Genomic DNA, 16937 nt, shown 5'->3' on the forward strand with positions numbered 1-16937 from the left:
GCTAAGATGGCGCCACTGCACTCCAGCCTGGGTGACAGAGTGAGACTCTGTCTCAAAAAAACAAAAAGAAAAAAAGAAAAACTACCTGTCAGGTGCCATGCCTATTACCTGGGTGGCAAAATAGTCTGTATACCAAACCCCTGTGACACGTAATTTACCTGTATAAAAAAACCTGCATTTGTACCCTTGAACCCAATATAAAAGTTTTTTAAAAAGAATTTAAAATGCAAAAAAATTTTTTTCCTCACCTCAAACAGAAAATCTGCACCCCAAAATCAGTAAATCCCCATTCCTGCCTCCCTGCAGACCCTATTAACCTCTAATCTACTTTTGGTCCTTATGAATTTGCCTATTCTAGATATAAGTAGATATTTGTCCTTTTGTGCCTGGCTTACTTTGCTTATCATGATGTTTTTAAGGTTCATCTGTGTTGTAGCATGTCAGAATGTCATTCTTTTTGGTGGCTGAATAATATTCCATTGCGTGTGCATACCACATACCCGTTCATCAGTTGACGAACACTTGGATTGTTTCCACTTTTTGGCCATTGTGAATGCTGTTGCCATGAACATTGGCATACAAGCATGAAAAAACAGCAAATAATCTAGGGTTTGTGGTTAAAAAATACAGATTTTGACCTTCATTCTTGACCCCCACTGAATTAGATCTTGGTTGGAGGAGAAGAGAGTTCATATTTTGCTTACTAAATTTTGAAAAACACTGCTTTAAGAAACCTGGTGAATTTGGGCAGTGGCCTTACAAATAAAAATAGCTTTAGAATAGCTATGGTGCAAACTACTAATTTTCCAACTTAGTGATTAAAAGTTTTTCTATGATATTTGTTATGGGAAAGGATTAAATGGAAGATGGAAGCAACTGTATTTGTGGAAGAGCAGATGAGTTTGAGGGAGGTTAGCAGGGACAAGGAGTTGGGTTAATTGACCACAAGTGAGTGTGGAAGCAGTGGTAAGGAACAAACCTAGGGGCGGCTGGTTCGAAAACCACAGAACAGCACTTCAGACATGTGGCCTGGGGGAGAGGGAGGGTTTGGGAGTCACAGTCATTTGGAAATTGTTGGCATATTTCATAATCCCTGCGTATCTCAGTAGCTTTATATGTAAAATGGGGATAATAACGTGAAAGTAAGATGTTTTGAAGGTGTATATATATTTTTCCTTTCCTTCATGCTCTCTCCTCCATTACCCTTGTCTGCAAGCAGATGGGCTGAATGTGGAGTTAATGTTTACTGTGGAAAAGTATGGGTAGCTCTGGACTATATCCCTCATTTAGTCATTGTTATATTGTTTTCCGTATTTATTTTCTTGCATGGTTCTCTAGTAAACTGTTCTCAGGTTAAGTCTGCTTTTGCCATTTACTGGCTTATGATCTTGGCAAACCTCTTAACGTCTGTGAGGCCCCTATTAATCACCTATTAAAGTAACACCTGTGAACATTTAATGAGGAGATATATAGGGCTGCACCCAGTGCCTCATGCCTGTAATCCCAGCTCTTTGGGAGGCTGAAGCAGGAGGATCACTTGAGAACAGGAGTTTGAGACCAACCTGAGCAACATAGCAAGACCTTGACTCTACAAAAAAAACAAAATAAAATAATTGACCAGGTGTGGTGGCATGCACCTGCAGTTCCAGCTATTCGGGAGGCAGGAGGATCACTTGAGCCCAGGAGTTTGAGGCTGCAGTGAGCTGTGGCTATGGCGTGTATGTGTGTGTGTGGACACACACACACATTACAACTATGCCTGGAATACATAAGCACACAATAAAAGTGTGTCCCCTGCCATACCCAACACTCTTGCTCTTGGTTTATGAGAGTATTCGGTAAAGGCACAGTGCAAGCATTCTTGAATCACAGTAAAGCAGATGTCTTGCCTCAGTACTATCCCTGCTCCCCTTTGCCATCCCTCAACACAGCCCAGAGCCTGGCATCACAGGAAGTAAGATGAACTATAATCTTATTAGCACCAATAGTTATGAGCAATAGGTATCAGGATAACATATTAAAACCCAATTCTCCTTTCTAGAATGAAATTTAAGCCTAGTTAAATCAAAATGTATTAAATTAAAGCTAGAAGGGTTCAGGCACAATAGAGGCTGTTTCTGAAGAAGTTAACATCATATCTGCGCTTATAATTTGTTTGCCGTAAGCATGTAAAATAGATTTGAGGACTCTGACAGTAAAATAAACATATCCAATAAGCCTGTTAAAGTGGAAATTAAAAATTTTAAAACAATGTAGCAAAATAAAACAATGTAATAGTCACTTAGGCTAATAAAATTATTGTGACTGAGCGTTAAATTTAGCCCCGATGTTCCTAAGTATTGTAATAACTGCCTCGTCTTCCAATTGCCCAAAAGAACAATGAGAAGATGTGATTACTGTCTTGCATCTTATTCAGATGATGGGCTTTGAGCCTTTAAAATCTGTGAGACACAGGGCTAGGTGCCATGGGAGCAGTGAAGATGACTGAGGTGTTGGGGTACATTTAAGGGGCTCGGGGCAAGTCCTGCTGTGGGCATTGGGAAGTAAAGATAAGGAAAAACAGAGACTGTGTTGGTGCAGACAGTTGAAAGTGTGGGATTTATGCCAAGGAGTTTTTCCTTGTTTTTTTTTTTTTTAAATATGCTGATCTAATTTTTAAATTTCCAAGTTATTTCTTACCACTCTTTAATAGCTAATGTGTAATGTTAATGCCATTAGGAAACGTTACTGTCTGTTTAAGGATAAGAACTTGAGACAGTGGTTGATTCAGTGATCTGACCTTTGTTTTCTGGTTTATCAAAGCTTGAGAAAAAAGGGTCTACATGTTTATTTTATGCAAACCCAGATATGTGAAAAATCATAAATGTATGAAATACAATGCTGGAGATGATTTGGTTTTCAAAACGAGGCTTTGCTTTACAAAAGGACTCTTGGTAAATAGACTTAAAATGCCAGTCTCCTCTATTAACTTGACCATCTGGTTAGAATTTTTTAAAATGGATTTTTATTCCACAGATCCAAAGATATGATCCAAAGATATGAAAATATCTTTCATAAAGATGTATTCTACATAGGCACAGATTTTGATTATAAATTTGGAGTTTAGACAGCCCTTGCTGGGGAGGGGAGAATCACATCATTGGATTGGGGGGCTATTTTTAATTCCCATGGTTTCTTTGTGAGCAATTATATACAACCCTGGAAATGACAGTTTAATATTTATTAATGAACGTAAGAGGAAAATGTTGAATAGAGTACATAAAATTATTGTGCCTGATGTCAAAAAAAATTGAAAAAGTTTTTTTTTTTTTTTTACTTCTTCAGTTGAGACCTAATTTTGCAGTCTGATTCCCAGGTCCACCAAAATAGTTAAAACAGAAAGGCCTAACTCCTTGAAGCAGGACCTTGCTAGGGTGTTTGGCCTGCCAGTCCTGTTTGTGCTTTGACACGACTTCCTTGCTTTTGAAACATAAAAAATTGTACCCCAGACTTAAAAGGGGAAGGGCATTGAAATTAGTTGAAGTTTGGGAAATTTATTTCTTCTTCGCTCCATTATATGGACTTACACAAACTTCTTCCTATTGGTAATTCCAGAGCAGGAAGCATCATTCCAAAAAGGAACACCAGTGTTGCCTCTTTACGCCTCGAATATTCAGTGGTCTGGTACTGACAGTCCTAGGGTGCCTGGCTATGTCTTGAGTGCTGCAATATCGCCATCAGTAGAAGATAGTAGGAGACAGAGCAGCCACATGTGACAGCAGCTGAATGTAGAAACATTTTAAATAAAGTAACTATATTGAGATGTAATTTGCAAATGATAAGATGTACAGATTTTATGCACGCATTTTGATGAGTGTTGAAAAATGTATAATATATCCTGCATAGCCACCATCCCAGTCGAGATGTAGAACACTTCCAACAACACAGACGCTTCCTTTGTGCTCCTTCTCAGCCAGTCCTGCTCCCACCCTTCTCCCAGACAACCATGGACCTGTTTTCTGTTGCCTGTTGTCAGATTTCATATCAGTGGGGTCATACAGCATGCACTATTGTGTCTGCCTCCTTGCTCAACATGAAGTCTGCTGTTCCCATGTTCATGAATGTGTAAACAGTTTATCCCTTTTTATTGCTGAACTAGTATTCATTTTATGGACACTGCACACTTGTTTGTGAATGAATGTTCACCTGTTGGGCATTTGGGTTGTTTTCAGGTTTGGGCTATTATGAATAAAACTGCAAGGGACATTTGTTTACACAACTTTATATTTTCATCACTTTTGTTGGAATTACTAGGAGTCACAGGCTAGGTAGGCACATGGCTTAAGCTTCTTTAAAAAGTAGCATAACATTATTGAAAGTGGTTGTGCAATTTTACACCCCTGCTGACATTAGTATGAACGTTTCAGGAGCTCCACAGCCTCAGCAATAACTGACGCTGGGAAATTTTGTCTGTCATTTAAATCACTCGAGTGGGTATGCAGTAGTATTTCATTTTGGTTTCTCTGGTGAAGAGTGATATTGAGATTTTAAAAGTTTGTTTATTGATCGTTCATGAGTTTTTTCCCAAAATGTTCATTCAGTCTTTTGCCCGTTTTTTACATTGAATTTTCTGTCAAGTTTCTTGTCAGATAAATGTATTGCAAATGCCTGTGGCTCACTTCTTATTTTTCTTGGTGATTCTGAAAAACAAAAGTTTTTGATTCAGGTTAAAAAATGAATTTATTAATGTATTATTGTAGGGGTAGTGCCTTCTGTGTGCTAATAAATCCTTGAATATTTCAATGTCATGAAGACTTTATCTTTTCTTCTTGGGTTTTACAGTTTCAGCTTTTATGTTTTGTTTATGTATCATTTCAAATTCTTGTGTATGTGTGATGTGAGGTAGAAGTCAGCTGGCTCAGTTTTTTTCACATGTTGATGTTCATGCATTCTAGTGCCATTTGTTGAAAAGACTGTCCTTTCCTCATTCAACACTCTTGTAATGTTTTTGAAAATCGATTGACTGCATATATGTGGATCAATTTATACACAGTATTTTGTTCTATTAATATATGTGTCTATCCTAAGCCAGTACAACACTGTCCTAATAACTGTGCCTTTGTAGTAATTCTAAAAATCAGATAGTATCAGTTCCCCAACTTTGTTAATTTTTTTTACAAAATTGTTTTGGATAAGCTAGATCATTTTTCATTCCTTTATAATGTTAGAATCTGCTTGTCAAATGATACAAAACAAAAGGCCTACCTTTTTGAGTGGGATTATATTGAATTTATGGAACAATCTGGGAAGAGATGATGTATCAATAATGATATTGAGTCTTCCAGCCTGTGGGCATGATAGTTCTCTTCACGTATGTGGGATCATCTTTTAATTTATCTTAGGAATGTTTTCTAGCTTTCAATGTAGAGATCTTGCACATTTTCTCATTTTCTCAGATGTTTTGCTGAGTTCTTCATTTTTAATGCTATTCTAAAGGAAATTTTTAAAAAATTAATATTTTTTGAATTTTTTGTTGCCAGTGTATATTAATACAATTGATTGTTTTATGTTGACTTATTTTGCATGTTTCATGCCTTTTATTAATATTTCTTTCTCTTGCCTAATTGCACTACATTACGATGTTAACTAGAAACAGTAAGAATGAATGCACTTGCCTTATTCTTGATTTTGGGGATGAAGCATTCAATAAAGTATTACTTAGTATGATGTTACCTCTAAGTGTTTCGTAGATGCCTTTTATCAGACTGAGGGAGTTCCCTTCTATTTCTAGTTTGTTGAAGTATTTATCATTGTGTATTGAACTTTGTCAAATACTTTTTCTGTATCCATTGAGATGACCACATTACTTTTGTTCTTATTCTGTGGTGTATTGAATTAATTGATTACAGTTAGAATGCGGAACTAGCCTTGCATATTTCCCCGCATATTTGCTATTGCTAGTGGTCTTCACGTAGGTCGTAGTTTCCATCTGGCATCACTTAGCATCAACCTGAAATACTCCTTGTAATATTTCTTACAGTATACATCTATAAGTGTGTATTCTCCTTTTATCTGAAAATTTCTCTGTTTTAGTCTTTTTTGAAGGGTATTTTTGTAGGAATTGAAATTCTGTGTTGACAGCTTTTTATGTTTCCTGTTAGTGTTTTAAGGATGTCATTTTATTATCTTCCTGCCTGCACCGTTTCTGGTGAGAAGGTGGCACACTTTCCCATCGCGGCTCTGCTCTCTCTAATGTGTTGCATTGTCTCCGGTTGCTTTCAGGGTTTCCCTTTAGCTTTCATTTTCAGTGGTCTATGATTTGCCTAGTTTTGATTTCCTTTGTGTTTATTATGCTCAGGTTTTGTCACTCTTAAGCTTGCAAATTGGTATTTTTGGCCAAATTGGGAGTTTTTTTGTTTTAACCATTATCCTTTCTGCATTGGTTTTGTTTGACCACTATTCCTGCTCCATTGTCTGTGTCCTCTCCTTCCAGAATCCAAATATGCGTGTGTTAGATGAGTTGATATTATCAGGCCCTATTTATTATTTAAATCTCATATCATCTTTGTTTTGTTTGTTTGTTTGTTCGTTTGTTTTTTGAGACAGAATCTCGCTCTGTCGCCCAGGCTGGAGTGCAGTGGCGCAATTTCGGCTCACTACAAACTCTGCTTCCCAGGTTCAAGCCATCCTTGTGCCTTGGCCTCCCAAGTAGCTGGGACTACAGGCATGCATCACCACACCAGTTAATTTTTGCATTTTTAGTAGAGATGGGGCTTCACCATGTTGACCAGGCTAAGTGATCTGCCTGCCTCGGCCTCCCAAAGTGCTGGGATTTTAGGTGCGCGCCATCACACCAGAACATCATCTGTTCTTTAGGTTAATAACTTCTATGAATCTGTTTTTATATTTTATATTCACTCATCTGTTTTTCTGCCATCTCCAATCTGCTAGTAATGCCATCCAGCAATAATATTGTCATACAGCAATAATATTGTCATCCAGCAATATTTAAGATATTTTGCTATTCACTTCTAGAATTTCTATGTGCTTCTCTTTTATAGTTTCCATTTCTCTCTTGAAATTCTCTATTCACTAATTTAGACCATTTCAATTAAGTTTTTGAACATATTTTCATAACTACTTTGCATTCCTTTTCTGCTAATTACAACATCTGGGTCATCTTAAGATCTATTTCTGTTGACTACTTCTTTACAAATTGAGTATGGCTCACAATCATCTGCTTATTTACATGTTTGGTAAACTTTTGTACGTTATACATACAAAATGATACAGTATATAGTGGGAGTGTTTGTTATTTTTGTTTTTGTTTCTTTTGTTTTGTTTTAAAGAATAGAGTTCATTCTGTCAGGGAATTTATTACTGGTAATTCTTCATCTGGCAAAGGCTTGATTTTACCCCTTTTTAGGGGTTGTTCACGAGTAATGCTTCATCTTGGGCATCTTTCTTTCCCCAAAAATGTGACCTTTGTGGTGTCTCAGTGAAATTGTCAAAGTGTTATTGAGATTTCTCCACTTTAGTCTCTCCCCTCTCCCCGAAACGTATGACCTCTAGTATCTTTGTTTCATTCTCAGCCTCATATCAGGTACTCTCTGCTTGGCTTCAAAAAGTCTCACCTGGTGCATGGGAAGTCCAGCCCTTGGTCAAGGTCTTGTGAATAACCTCCCATGGACTTTTAGGTCCTCCTCTTTATTGAGACAGGGTCTTGCTGTGTCGCCCAGGCTGTGGTGCAATGGCATGATCATGGTTCACTGCAGCCCCGACCTCCCCAGGCTGAGGTGATTCTTCTACTTCAGCCTCCTGAGTAGCTGGGACCATAGGTGCACACCACCACACTTGGCTAGTTTTTGATTTTTTTTGTAGAGATGAGGTTTCACTATGTTGTCCAGGCTGGTCTGGAACACCTGGGCTCAAGCGATCCTCCGTCCTTGGCCTCCCAAAGTGCTGGGATGACAGGTATGAGCTACTGCACCCGGCCTTTGGTTCTCCCTTTTTTGTAGTTCTGTCTTCTCCAGTATTTTGTCCTTTAACTTCCAGCTGCATCATCCGCTCTGATCTGCAATCTGTGTCTTTCTGACTGCATAACTGCTTTCTCTATGTTTCTCCTCTTTGTGCTGCAATCAGGAAATTGTCTCCAGGCTGATATTAAGGGCTCATCTGGGATGTTTTCCTTTACTTAGGGATTGCATTTCTGTGCTGTCTATTGTCCAACATCAGAAAATAGTCACTGCATATGTCCAGTTTTATGGTTATTACTGTGAAAGGGCACTCTGTCATTGTCAGGAACCCAAGTTCGGTAGAAATATACTTTTGAAAGTTATTACTGTAATCTCTGGTTCTCAAACTTTAGCATATAACAGATTCATGTAGAAAACTTGTTAACACACAGTGTTAGGCTCTACCTTTAGAGTTTCTGATTCAGTAGGATTGAGGTGGAGCCCAAGAATTTGCATTTTTAACAAGTGTCCAGGTGATGCTGATAGTCTGAGAATCACACTGTGAAAACCACTTGCTTAGAAAGATGACTTGAGAAAAAATATTGGGAGTTTGTTTGGAACTGAAAATATAGAATTTTGCTTTTTTGGTCTTATGTTCTGCATAATGGATTTATATTTCAGGTTGGCTTATTATAGCACTAGGCATCTTGCTCTTTTTATTCAAATATGATTTTCAAAAACTTAAATGGGCTTCTTTGCATTGGAAAGGATATAGCTTTTTTAAAAAGAAATAATTATTTTTATTTTAAGAAATAAGTATTTGATTTTTTGTTTCAGAGACTGGGATTTATTTAATTATTCTTATATGTGTGCATGGTATGTCTGTGTGTGTTTTATAGATAAGATGCATGATAAATTATCCTTGCAATAATTAGCTTGTTTGAGCCTATGCCAGTAGGATGGCTGGACCTGGGCCCTACCTCTTGTTCGAAAGTTTCTTGATAGCTTACCCTTGGTCTTTAAATAACTCTTATGGTAGCTAATAAAATCTATCTACCCCCTAGCATATTTTGTCTACTGTTTTTGCCTCCATTGTTCCAATGGGCCCATCTCTCATTTGTGAGGTTTTAGGGATTGATTGTTTCTTTATACTCTAATCTATGCATTTCCCATCAGTATAGCGCTTGTAATAATGTCAAGTTGGTGACGCTTGATGTTGATGATGCTGACATGGTTCTTGAAGTGGTTAATGGGACAGTTACTCAGGACAAAGAGTTTTCCCTCAACAGCATTCCAGTATTTGTCTTAGTTGAGAAAATGGATTGGGCTTCCCTCTTCAAATTCTGATCAATCCCTGACAATTTTTTTCTTTACCAACCTCTTTAATTTCTTTGAAAATTTGGTACAGTCGCCTTTGTTGGCTGGATTAGAAGGCTGTAGAATGGCACATTTTAAATATTATTTCAACTGCAGGGTGTGATTAATAAAATTTCAATCTCAGCTTCAGATATCTGTATTCAAATATTTCGATACAGGAATAGTGAAATACTAATTACTAAATATTAATCATTTGAAACTCATTTTAACAGGTTCATTTTGATGGCTGGGACCATAAGTATGACTACTGGGTGGAGGCAGACAGCCCTGACATCCACCCGATCGGATGGTGTGATGTCACAGGGCATCCACTGGAAGTGCCGCAGCGTGAGTACTTTGCTCTTTGTCATTGCCCTTTAAATCCTTAGCCTGATTTCCAGCCATACTGTTGCTTATTCATGCCATTATAGACATCTGAGAGCTAAATATCACATAGGCGAATTAATCATCACTACAGCTACACTGAAAGCCAATTATTTACAATTAAGCCTCAAAGGGCATGTGTTATATTAATGAAAAGTGATAATCATTAAAAAATTATTTTGATAGTGTTTTCCAAAGGAATCTTTATTTTCTACATTTGAGTTTGGAAAACTGAGCTAGCATATCTAAATCCATCTAATTTTGGTCATCGGTTTTAACAAGCTCATCTTTTTTTTTTAAACATCTGATCTTTATTTTATAGAACAGACTATACAAAGTCTTTTGGAAAATTAAAATATTTTAACTTCCAACAATTTTCAGATTTTTTTTACTTATAAAAAAATTTAAAAGCCTCTACTTTACTCACATCTTTATCATTTCTGACTTTCTAGCTACTTAAAGTTAAGGAGGAAATTAACCACTCTAAATTTTAATGAGCCTCAACCCAAAATACCTTATTTTTTTGTCTGAAGGAGTCCTCTGATCTGATTAGGCTGACATGACTAATAACCAGTTCCAGACACAAGTGCAAGTGTTCTGCATTCTCATGTTTGTTTTGTTCCCTCACTGCTTCTCTTTCCCTCCCGTTGGTTTCTTAGGATTAAGCTAGAATGCTTTTCTATTAATGAGGATATCTTACACACAGCCAGCCTAATGATGCTTGAACCTTAGGCCTCAAAGGACTTCTTGTAAAAATGAGAAGAATCCCTGACTAAGTAATTGGACAAAGAGTTCTACATTGTGCTAGATTCTTCAAAAACTACAAAATCAAAGAGATGAAGGCCCTTCTGGAGCCGACAATGTATTGGCACAGATAGGACCAGCAACCCAAGACTGTAGAATGAAGGGGACCATGGTCAGCACCATGTGGGGGACTCCAAGTAGGGAAGGGTGCCAGCATTTGTACTTTGTGGTTTCCTTCGGTCTTGCTTTTTATCCTCCCTGGTTTTACACCGCAGCATGTCACAGAGATGGTTCTCACTTTATGTGAACCCCCCAGTACATCCATCCCTCAGCCAGTAACTTCCTCATGTGTGAACGATTTCCTCTGGGGTAGGCATGGACCAGCATTGCAGGTACAAGGACAGCGCTCTTCACTCCACTCCAAGCATTGTCTGCTCCTTTGTCACTCTACCCAGCTGGATTTTCTACCTGAATGTCTCAGAAGCATCCCAGAGTCTATGCATCAAAGCCAACCTCCATCCCAAGCCAAAAACTTGCTCTTTCTACTGTAGTTTCTGTTTGCTTCCAAAGTTGCCATTCCAGACTCTGCTCCCTCTTGGCCCCTTCCTCAATCCACACATATAAACAGTCACCAGGTGTCCTGCTGGTTCTCTTTCTTAATTCTCCAGAATCTATCTTTGACCCCCAATGCTTTGACCCCAATGCATCTTCTCAATGCTATTGCATTATTTTGAGGTGTCATCATAGTTACAGATGCTTCTCAGAATGTGGCCTGTAGTCTGCTAGTGAGTTGCACAGGTTCTCCTGATGAGCCTAGGATAAATCTAAAAATGGAGGTTCTAGAGCAGTATAAACTAGTGCTTAAAAATGAGAAAAGTGGAGTCAGAATGCTGGGCTTTGAATCTCAGTTTAAAGCTTGCTTAGTGTGTGCCTCTCTATACCTCAGTTTCCTCATCTATAAAATAAAGATAATATTAATATCTACCTCATGAATTTATAATTATTAAATGAAATAAATGAATGGATAGAATTCAAAAACTGCCTACTCCATAGTATGTGCTCAATTAATACTAACTTCTCCCAGGAAATAATGTGGCATTCTCTAGATTTTCATTCTTATGTAAGTTATTAAGTGGGAGTTACTAAGAGTTCCAGATTTGAAATTGAGCAAAAATTAATGTAATTAGGGTTTTCCAAATACTTCAATTTTGCTTAAGAAGTTTGACGTCCATGTGTTGTTGGCAGTATTATAAGATGAGTATTTTGTGTATTCACAGGCAGGTAATTAGATTTGCTAGAATTTGGGGGAAAGATAACTTGTAATTGATTGTCTTTGGTTGGTTGTGATTTTCTGTTTTCGCTGTGTTTGACTTTCTTGTTATAAACTTGTTTGTTTAATCAAGATTAATGTAGCTCGTTATAGGTTGTTTGCTTAATCTTATGGTTTTAATTATTTATATCTGCACCATAATTATTTATGTTTTATTGATTTTGAAATGCCTATACTTTAAGACATGCTTGTGATCTGGTTCAATATGTGTCATCCCTGCCCCTATTGTGAAAGCAAAAATACACACACACACACACACATACATGCACACCCATAGACAAACACACCCCTACTCCAAAACCGATTCTGTTACTTATTTATTTATCATTGAATTCTTTTTCCACTGGGAAGGAGAAACAAATGGTTGCTCTAGGCACTCTAACAAAACAGCATTTGAGGGCCTGTCATTGACTGTTGCAGTGGCGTTATGATTGTCTTTTCTCTCTTCTTTCCTGGGATAGTCTGTATAAAACCCCAAACTCACCTTGTTTTCTGTGTTATTAAAACTCTTCTTTGGCGTAGAGTATCCTATCAGCCTGAGACTCCTTTGCATGCATGCAAAGCCCTTCATAGTCAATGCATTACTCACCTACCCTCCACCATTTTCCTCTCAAAATTCTTCATTTACATCACACATTTACTCAGGCGGGCACCTTGAACACCAGCCTTCTAAGAATCTGAAGACAATATGTCACCTTTCTATAGCTTTCCTCCATATCTTTGCTTTTCTTACAGGAAAATCACATTGCTCAGTTGTTCTCAAATGCCTGTGTGGCGTGGAGGCTGCAGGGCACTTGCTCTACAGAGGAGTCACGTGTACCACCCTTTTACCCTGTATTTTATCTATGATATGTGTACAAACAATCACATCCAATCATCTTTTATTCTGAATGCCAGTTGAGTCAATGGGTTAATCTTATTTACTCATATAATTCAAACTAAACTTTTGTCACTATAATGTCCAGTGTCTTTTAAAATCAGATCAAAATAGAGTTTTGTAAGTATATCTGTACAACCACACGCAGTATTTTATCACATATGATTAAAGTCAACTGGCCAACATTAATTTCCAGATATTTTAGAGGTATTTTAACATACTTTAACTTTTGGATTTTTTTGAACTCTTTTAGTTTATTTTTGTTGTATTTGTGTGACTCAACAATTGTGTTAGGTACTTATATATGACAACTTTATTGGTCAAATACTGCAAAGACTGCTAAAAGTTGAGGGCTTGGGAAAATGATCTTAGAGATCATGGAATCTACTCTATATTTTATAGAGGTGGAGTCTCTCTTGAACTTTATTGTATTGATTTACTTCAGTGGATTTTTACAAAAGATATCATAGTAGGTTGTCTACCAGTGATATTATATGAAAAAAGAATGGCCAAAAGAAAATATGAGGTAGAGGGTTTTTTAATCTATTATTCTCATCTGTTTTTCTTTATGAATATTTTCCCTTTTTTCAACAAATTAGTAGCTGTTATTGTAATGGAAACTTTGAAAACAGAGGAATAAAAATGCATACACACACAGGTATATTCTCTCTTGGCTTTCATATATATATATATAAGAATTATATGTATTTTTTCAGTGAGCTTCCAATTTGTGTCTGAAGGGGCTGTGGTTTACAAATGTATGTAACAGTAAAATCACACAACTGCGCATGGATGAGTAAAAACGAAATCTAGATTGCTACTGCTGTTTTACAGAGTGAGCAGAATGCAGTGGGGTGAGTCCAGGAAGGAACCTCGGGACACTGTTGAGCTGGGCTCACATGAGCACACTGGGCCTGGACTAGTTAGTGGCAGCCCCTCTAGAGGTGAAAATGGCACAAGTGTAGGCAACACTAGAACTTGTTGGTTCTCCATACACATTTTATTAGAACTTATTAAAATTTTAGATCTTTCTAAACAAGTGATAGTCCCTTTAGTTTGTTTCTATTTATCTAGTGCCATTTAATCTCATTGCAGACATTGAGCCAAGATAGAATGTGCACCGTAGATCCCAGCTTCTGCAGAAATGCTTGTGCAGTAAATCTGAGCCAAGACCATAATATTCAAGCCCTAAGGCCCAGTGTAAGTTCTTAAAAAGTTAACTGGGAAAAGCCTCTTGAGAATGAAAAGTGTTCCCATTCAACTGAGAAGAGTCCAACTTGTATGACCAGGTGATGACAGCTTTCTCTTAGCTGCTGTTCCTAACTACAGATGATCACCTGCAATTTGCCCTCGTACCCTGCTGCCAGATTAAACTCTCCTTTTCTCATCCATGAGGATGCAATTTGTCTGCTTTATTTGACATAGAGTCCCTCACGGTGGGCTTTTCCTACAGTTAGAATTGAAACTAAATACTGATGTCTTAGCACTGTTGACTTGTCAAGACCTTTCTATCATGCTTTGTGTTTCCGGAATGTCCTTAAACAATATGAAAATATCAGAACCTAAAAACCATGCCTGCTCTGATCGTCTAACTGGGTCACATTTTGGCAATCTTTTTAGTCACATCGTTTGGAAACTGTAATCCCAGTCACACTTGATGTAAACTTTCTTTAAATGGAGTTTGTTTCTTTTACTGTATTGTTTATTATTCACACATAGATTACCTACTCCATTGGACAATGGGATGTCCAGCTTTTCCTGCTTTGGAAATTAACCAAGTTTGAGAAGCTAGATGATAGACTCTGGAGTTAGGAAGACTGGATGTACATTTCCATTCTGCTCTAACTCTGTGTCTTTTTTTTTTTTTTTTTTGAGACAGATTTTTACTCTTGTCACCCAGGCTGGAATGTAGTGGAGCAATCTCAGCTCATTGCAGTCTCTGCCTCCCAAGTTCAAGTGATTCTTCTGCCTCATCCTCTTGGGTAACTGGGATTACAGACCCCACCACCATGCCTGGCTAATTTTTGTATTTTTAGTAGAGACTAAGTTTCACCATGTTGGCCAGGCTGGTCTTGAACTTCTGACCGCAAGTGATACACCCAACTTGGCCTCCCAAAGTGTTGGGATTACAGGCGTGAGCCACTGCCCCTGGCCAACTCTGTGCGTTTGGATGAGTTCTATGACCTCTGGAACTTGCAGGCCTGTGAGATTAAACACAGCTCTGGCTGCTTCCAAGCTGTCTGGCTCACAGGGAACCTAAGGACATGGTGGGGCTGGGGTGAGACGCACAGGCACATCTGTGTCCCATGCTGCCGATGCTCTTCATTGATCCAGAAAATTAGGAGTTGACTTTGTTTCCTAAAACGTACACAACCAGCATGGTTTTTCCCTAGATACTTGTTATAATCGTACCATCCATAAAGGGGTTGCTGATTGCAGAGTGGATTGAATAACATTTAGGACAGTTCACAACATTCAGAATTATTGAGTCACACAGAAGATAAGCAGGCCCTCGAAGTGGAATTCAACTGAGGACTGTTTGCTGTTCTTAAAAAAAAAAAAACAAAAAAGAAAAAACTGAATACATTTTAAATATATCACGAGTGAAATAAAATTATCCTTACTGAATTGTTATGGAACTTTCTTTCTTTTTTTTTTTTTTTTTTTTTTATTTTGAGACAGAGTCTTGTTCTGTCACCCAGGCTGGAGTGCAGTGGCACAATCTCAGCTCACCGCAAGCTCTGCCTCCCAGGATCATGCCATTCTCCTGCCTCAGCCTCCCGAGTAGCTGAGACTACAGGCACCTGCCACCACGCCAGGCTGATGTTTTTTGTATTTTTAGTAGAGACGGGGTTTCACCATATTAGCCAGGATGGTCTCGAGCTCCTGACCTTGTGATCCGCCCGCCTCGGCTTCCCAAAGTGCTGGGATTACATGCGTGAGCCACTGCGCCCGGCCATAACTTTCTAGTCATCAAACCAAATGGACATAACCAGTCGTCACCTGAGCCTTCTACTAGAGTCCCCATTCTTTTACTTCTGATTTAGGCCACAGAATGGTCTTCGGGCCTTCTCCTACCTCTAGTCATGGTCTACACTAACACCTTCTCTTCTGCTGGGTGGGGTCTGTGCCCTTTGTGCCCAGTGCCAGTCCTTTCTAGTGTTAGAGCAGCACAGATGAAGTCCTCTGCACGCAAGTGTCACTTCCTCTCCAAAACTTTGTCTGGTGTTCTTGGGGAAATGAATTGCCCCTTCATCCTCATCATCCCACAGTGATTTATGCTCCCTTCTGTCATATCACAGTTACATTTTTCTTAACTCAGACCCTCCCAGTGGCTTCTCCCTCTCTCACAGAATTTGTTGCAAAGTGCTTATCTTCATGTGAGGCCTTCCCCAGCCTGGTCTCTATCTTCCTCACTCAGCGTCTGCCACGCTGGCCTTGTGCGGAGCCTGTAGCACGCCTGCCACACTTCCACTTCGCAGCTGCCGTTCCCTCGGCTTGGAACGTGGTGCCACCACGTGTCTTCAGGGCTTTGTTCAAGTGTCACCTCCCAGAGATGCCGTCTCTAACCAGGCCACCCACAAACAGTAACCCTGCTAATCTCTAGCTCCCATCCACTTTTATTTTTCTTAATGGTAGTTCTCCCAGGCTGACCTGGTAGTGCATGCTCTTTGTTTCTGTTCTCATCCCCTGCACCCTGTTCTATGGTGGAGGGACCTTCTGCTGCTGTTGGCTCTCCATCTCACAGTCTGGAACACCTCTGAACACTGCTGACTTGCAACACGAAAGGTAGTCTCTGAGTACGGGAATGAACGCCGGCTTGTCTTTTAGACCAGGAGATCACCTAGGGTGGGGTCTTTGTATTTTCACGGTTGCTCCTCACTCTGTGGAACCTCTGCAGCTCTTGCAGGTGCTAAGCTCATGTCAGGAAACACTTGGTGAAGGCTCCAGAATGGAATGTGCCAGTCCACCAGCAGGGCAGCCCCCTAGGACTGCACGCCTCTCCACGCTGTGGATGGGAATGGCTGTACTTACTTCACCCTCCCTGCCCCTTCAACCCTTGTTTTAAACACTCTTTCAGAAATCAGAGCTAAACAATGCAGAATAAAATATTTGATTACATAGAAATATTTTGTAGATGTTTTAAAGTAGAAATAAAAACAACAAAATAAAAATGTGACAGGTCCCAGTGCTTCTAATAAAATATAGCTTAAGACAAAATATTCATTTTTTAATTAAATGGAGATTTGGTTGCACCACTTGGTAACTAATAGACTTTTCTCACCAGGGTACATATAAAGTGTTTGTTATG

The 16937-nt window shown here is 38.8% G+C and overlaps 1 protein-coding gene across 4 annotated transcripts in view; it reads left to right on the plus strand.

The window, feature by feature from the left end:
* L3MBTL4 (L3MBTL4, histone methyl-lysine binding protein) overlaps positions 1–16937 on the plus strand; it is a 449874-nt gene that overhangs the window by 231561 nt on the left and 201376 nt on the right. For all 4 annotated transcript variants that reach the window (XM_025365149.1, XM_025365146.1, XM_025365148.1 and 1 more), the window contains one exon: positions 9524–9638. In XM_025365149.1, coding sequence (XP_025220934.1) covers positions 9524–9638 — 115 coding nt within the window. The remainder of the gene's footprint in view (positions 1–9523; positions 9639–16937) is intronic.

The sequence above is a fragment of the Theropithecus gelada genome, chromosome 18 (assembly GCF_003255815.1).
Source record: "Theropithecus gelada isolate Dixy chromosome 18, Tgel_1.0, whole genome shotgun sequence".
Taxonomy (NCBI): Eukaryota; Metazoa; Chordata; class Mammalia; order Primates; family Cercopithecidae; genus Theropithecus; species Theropithecus gelada.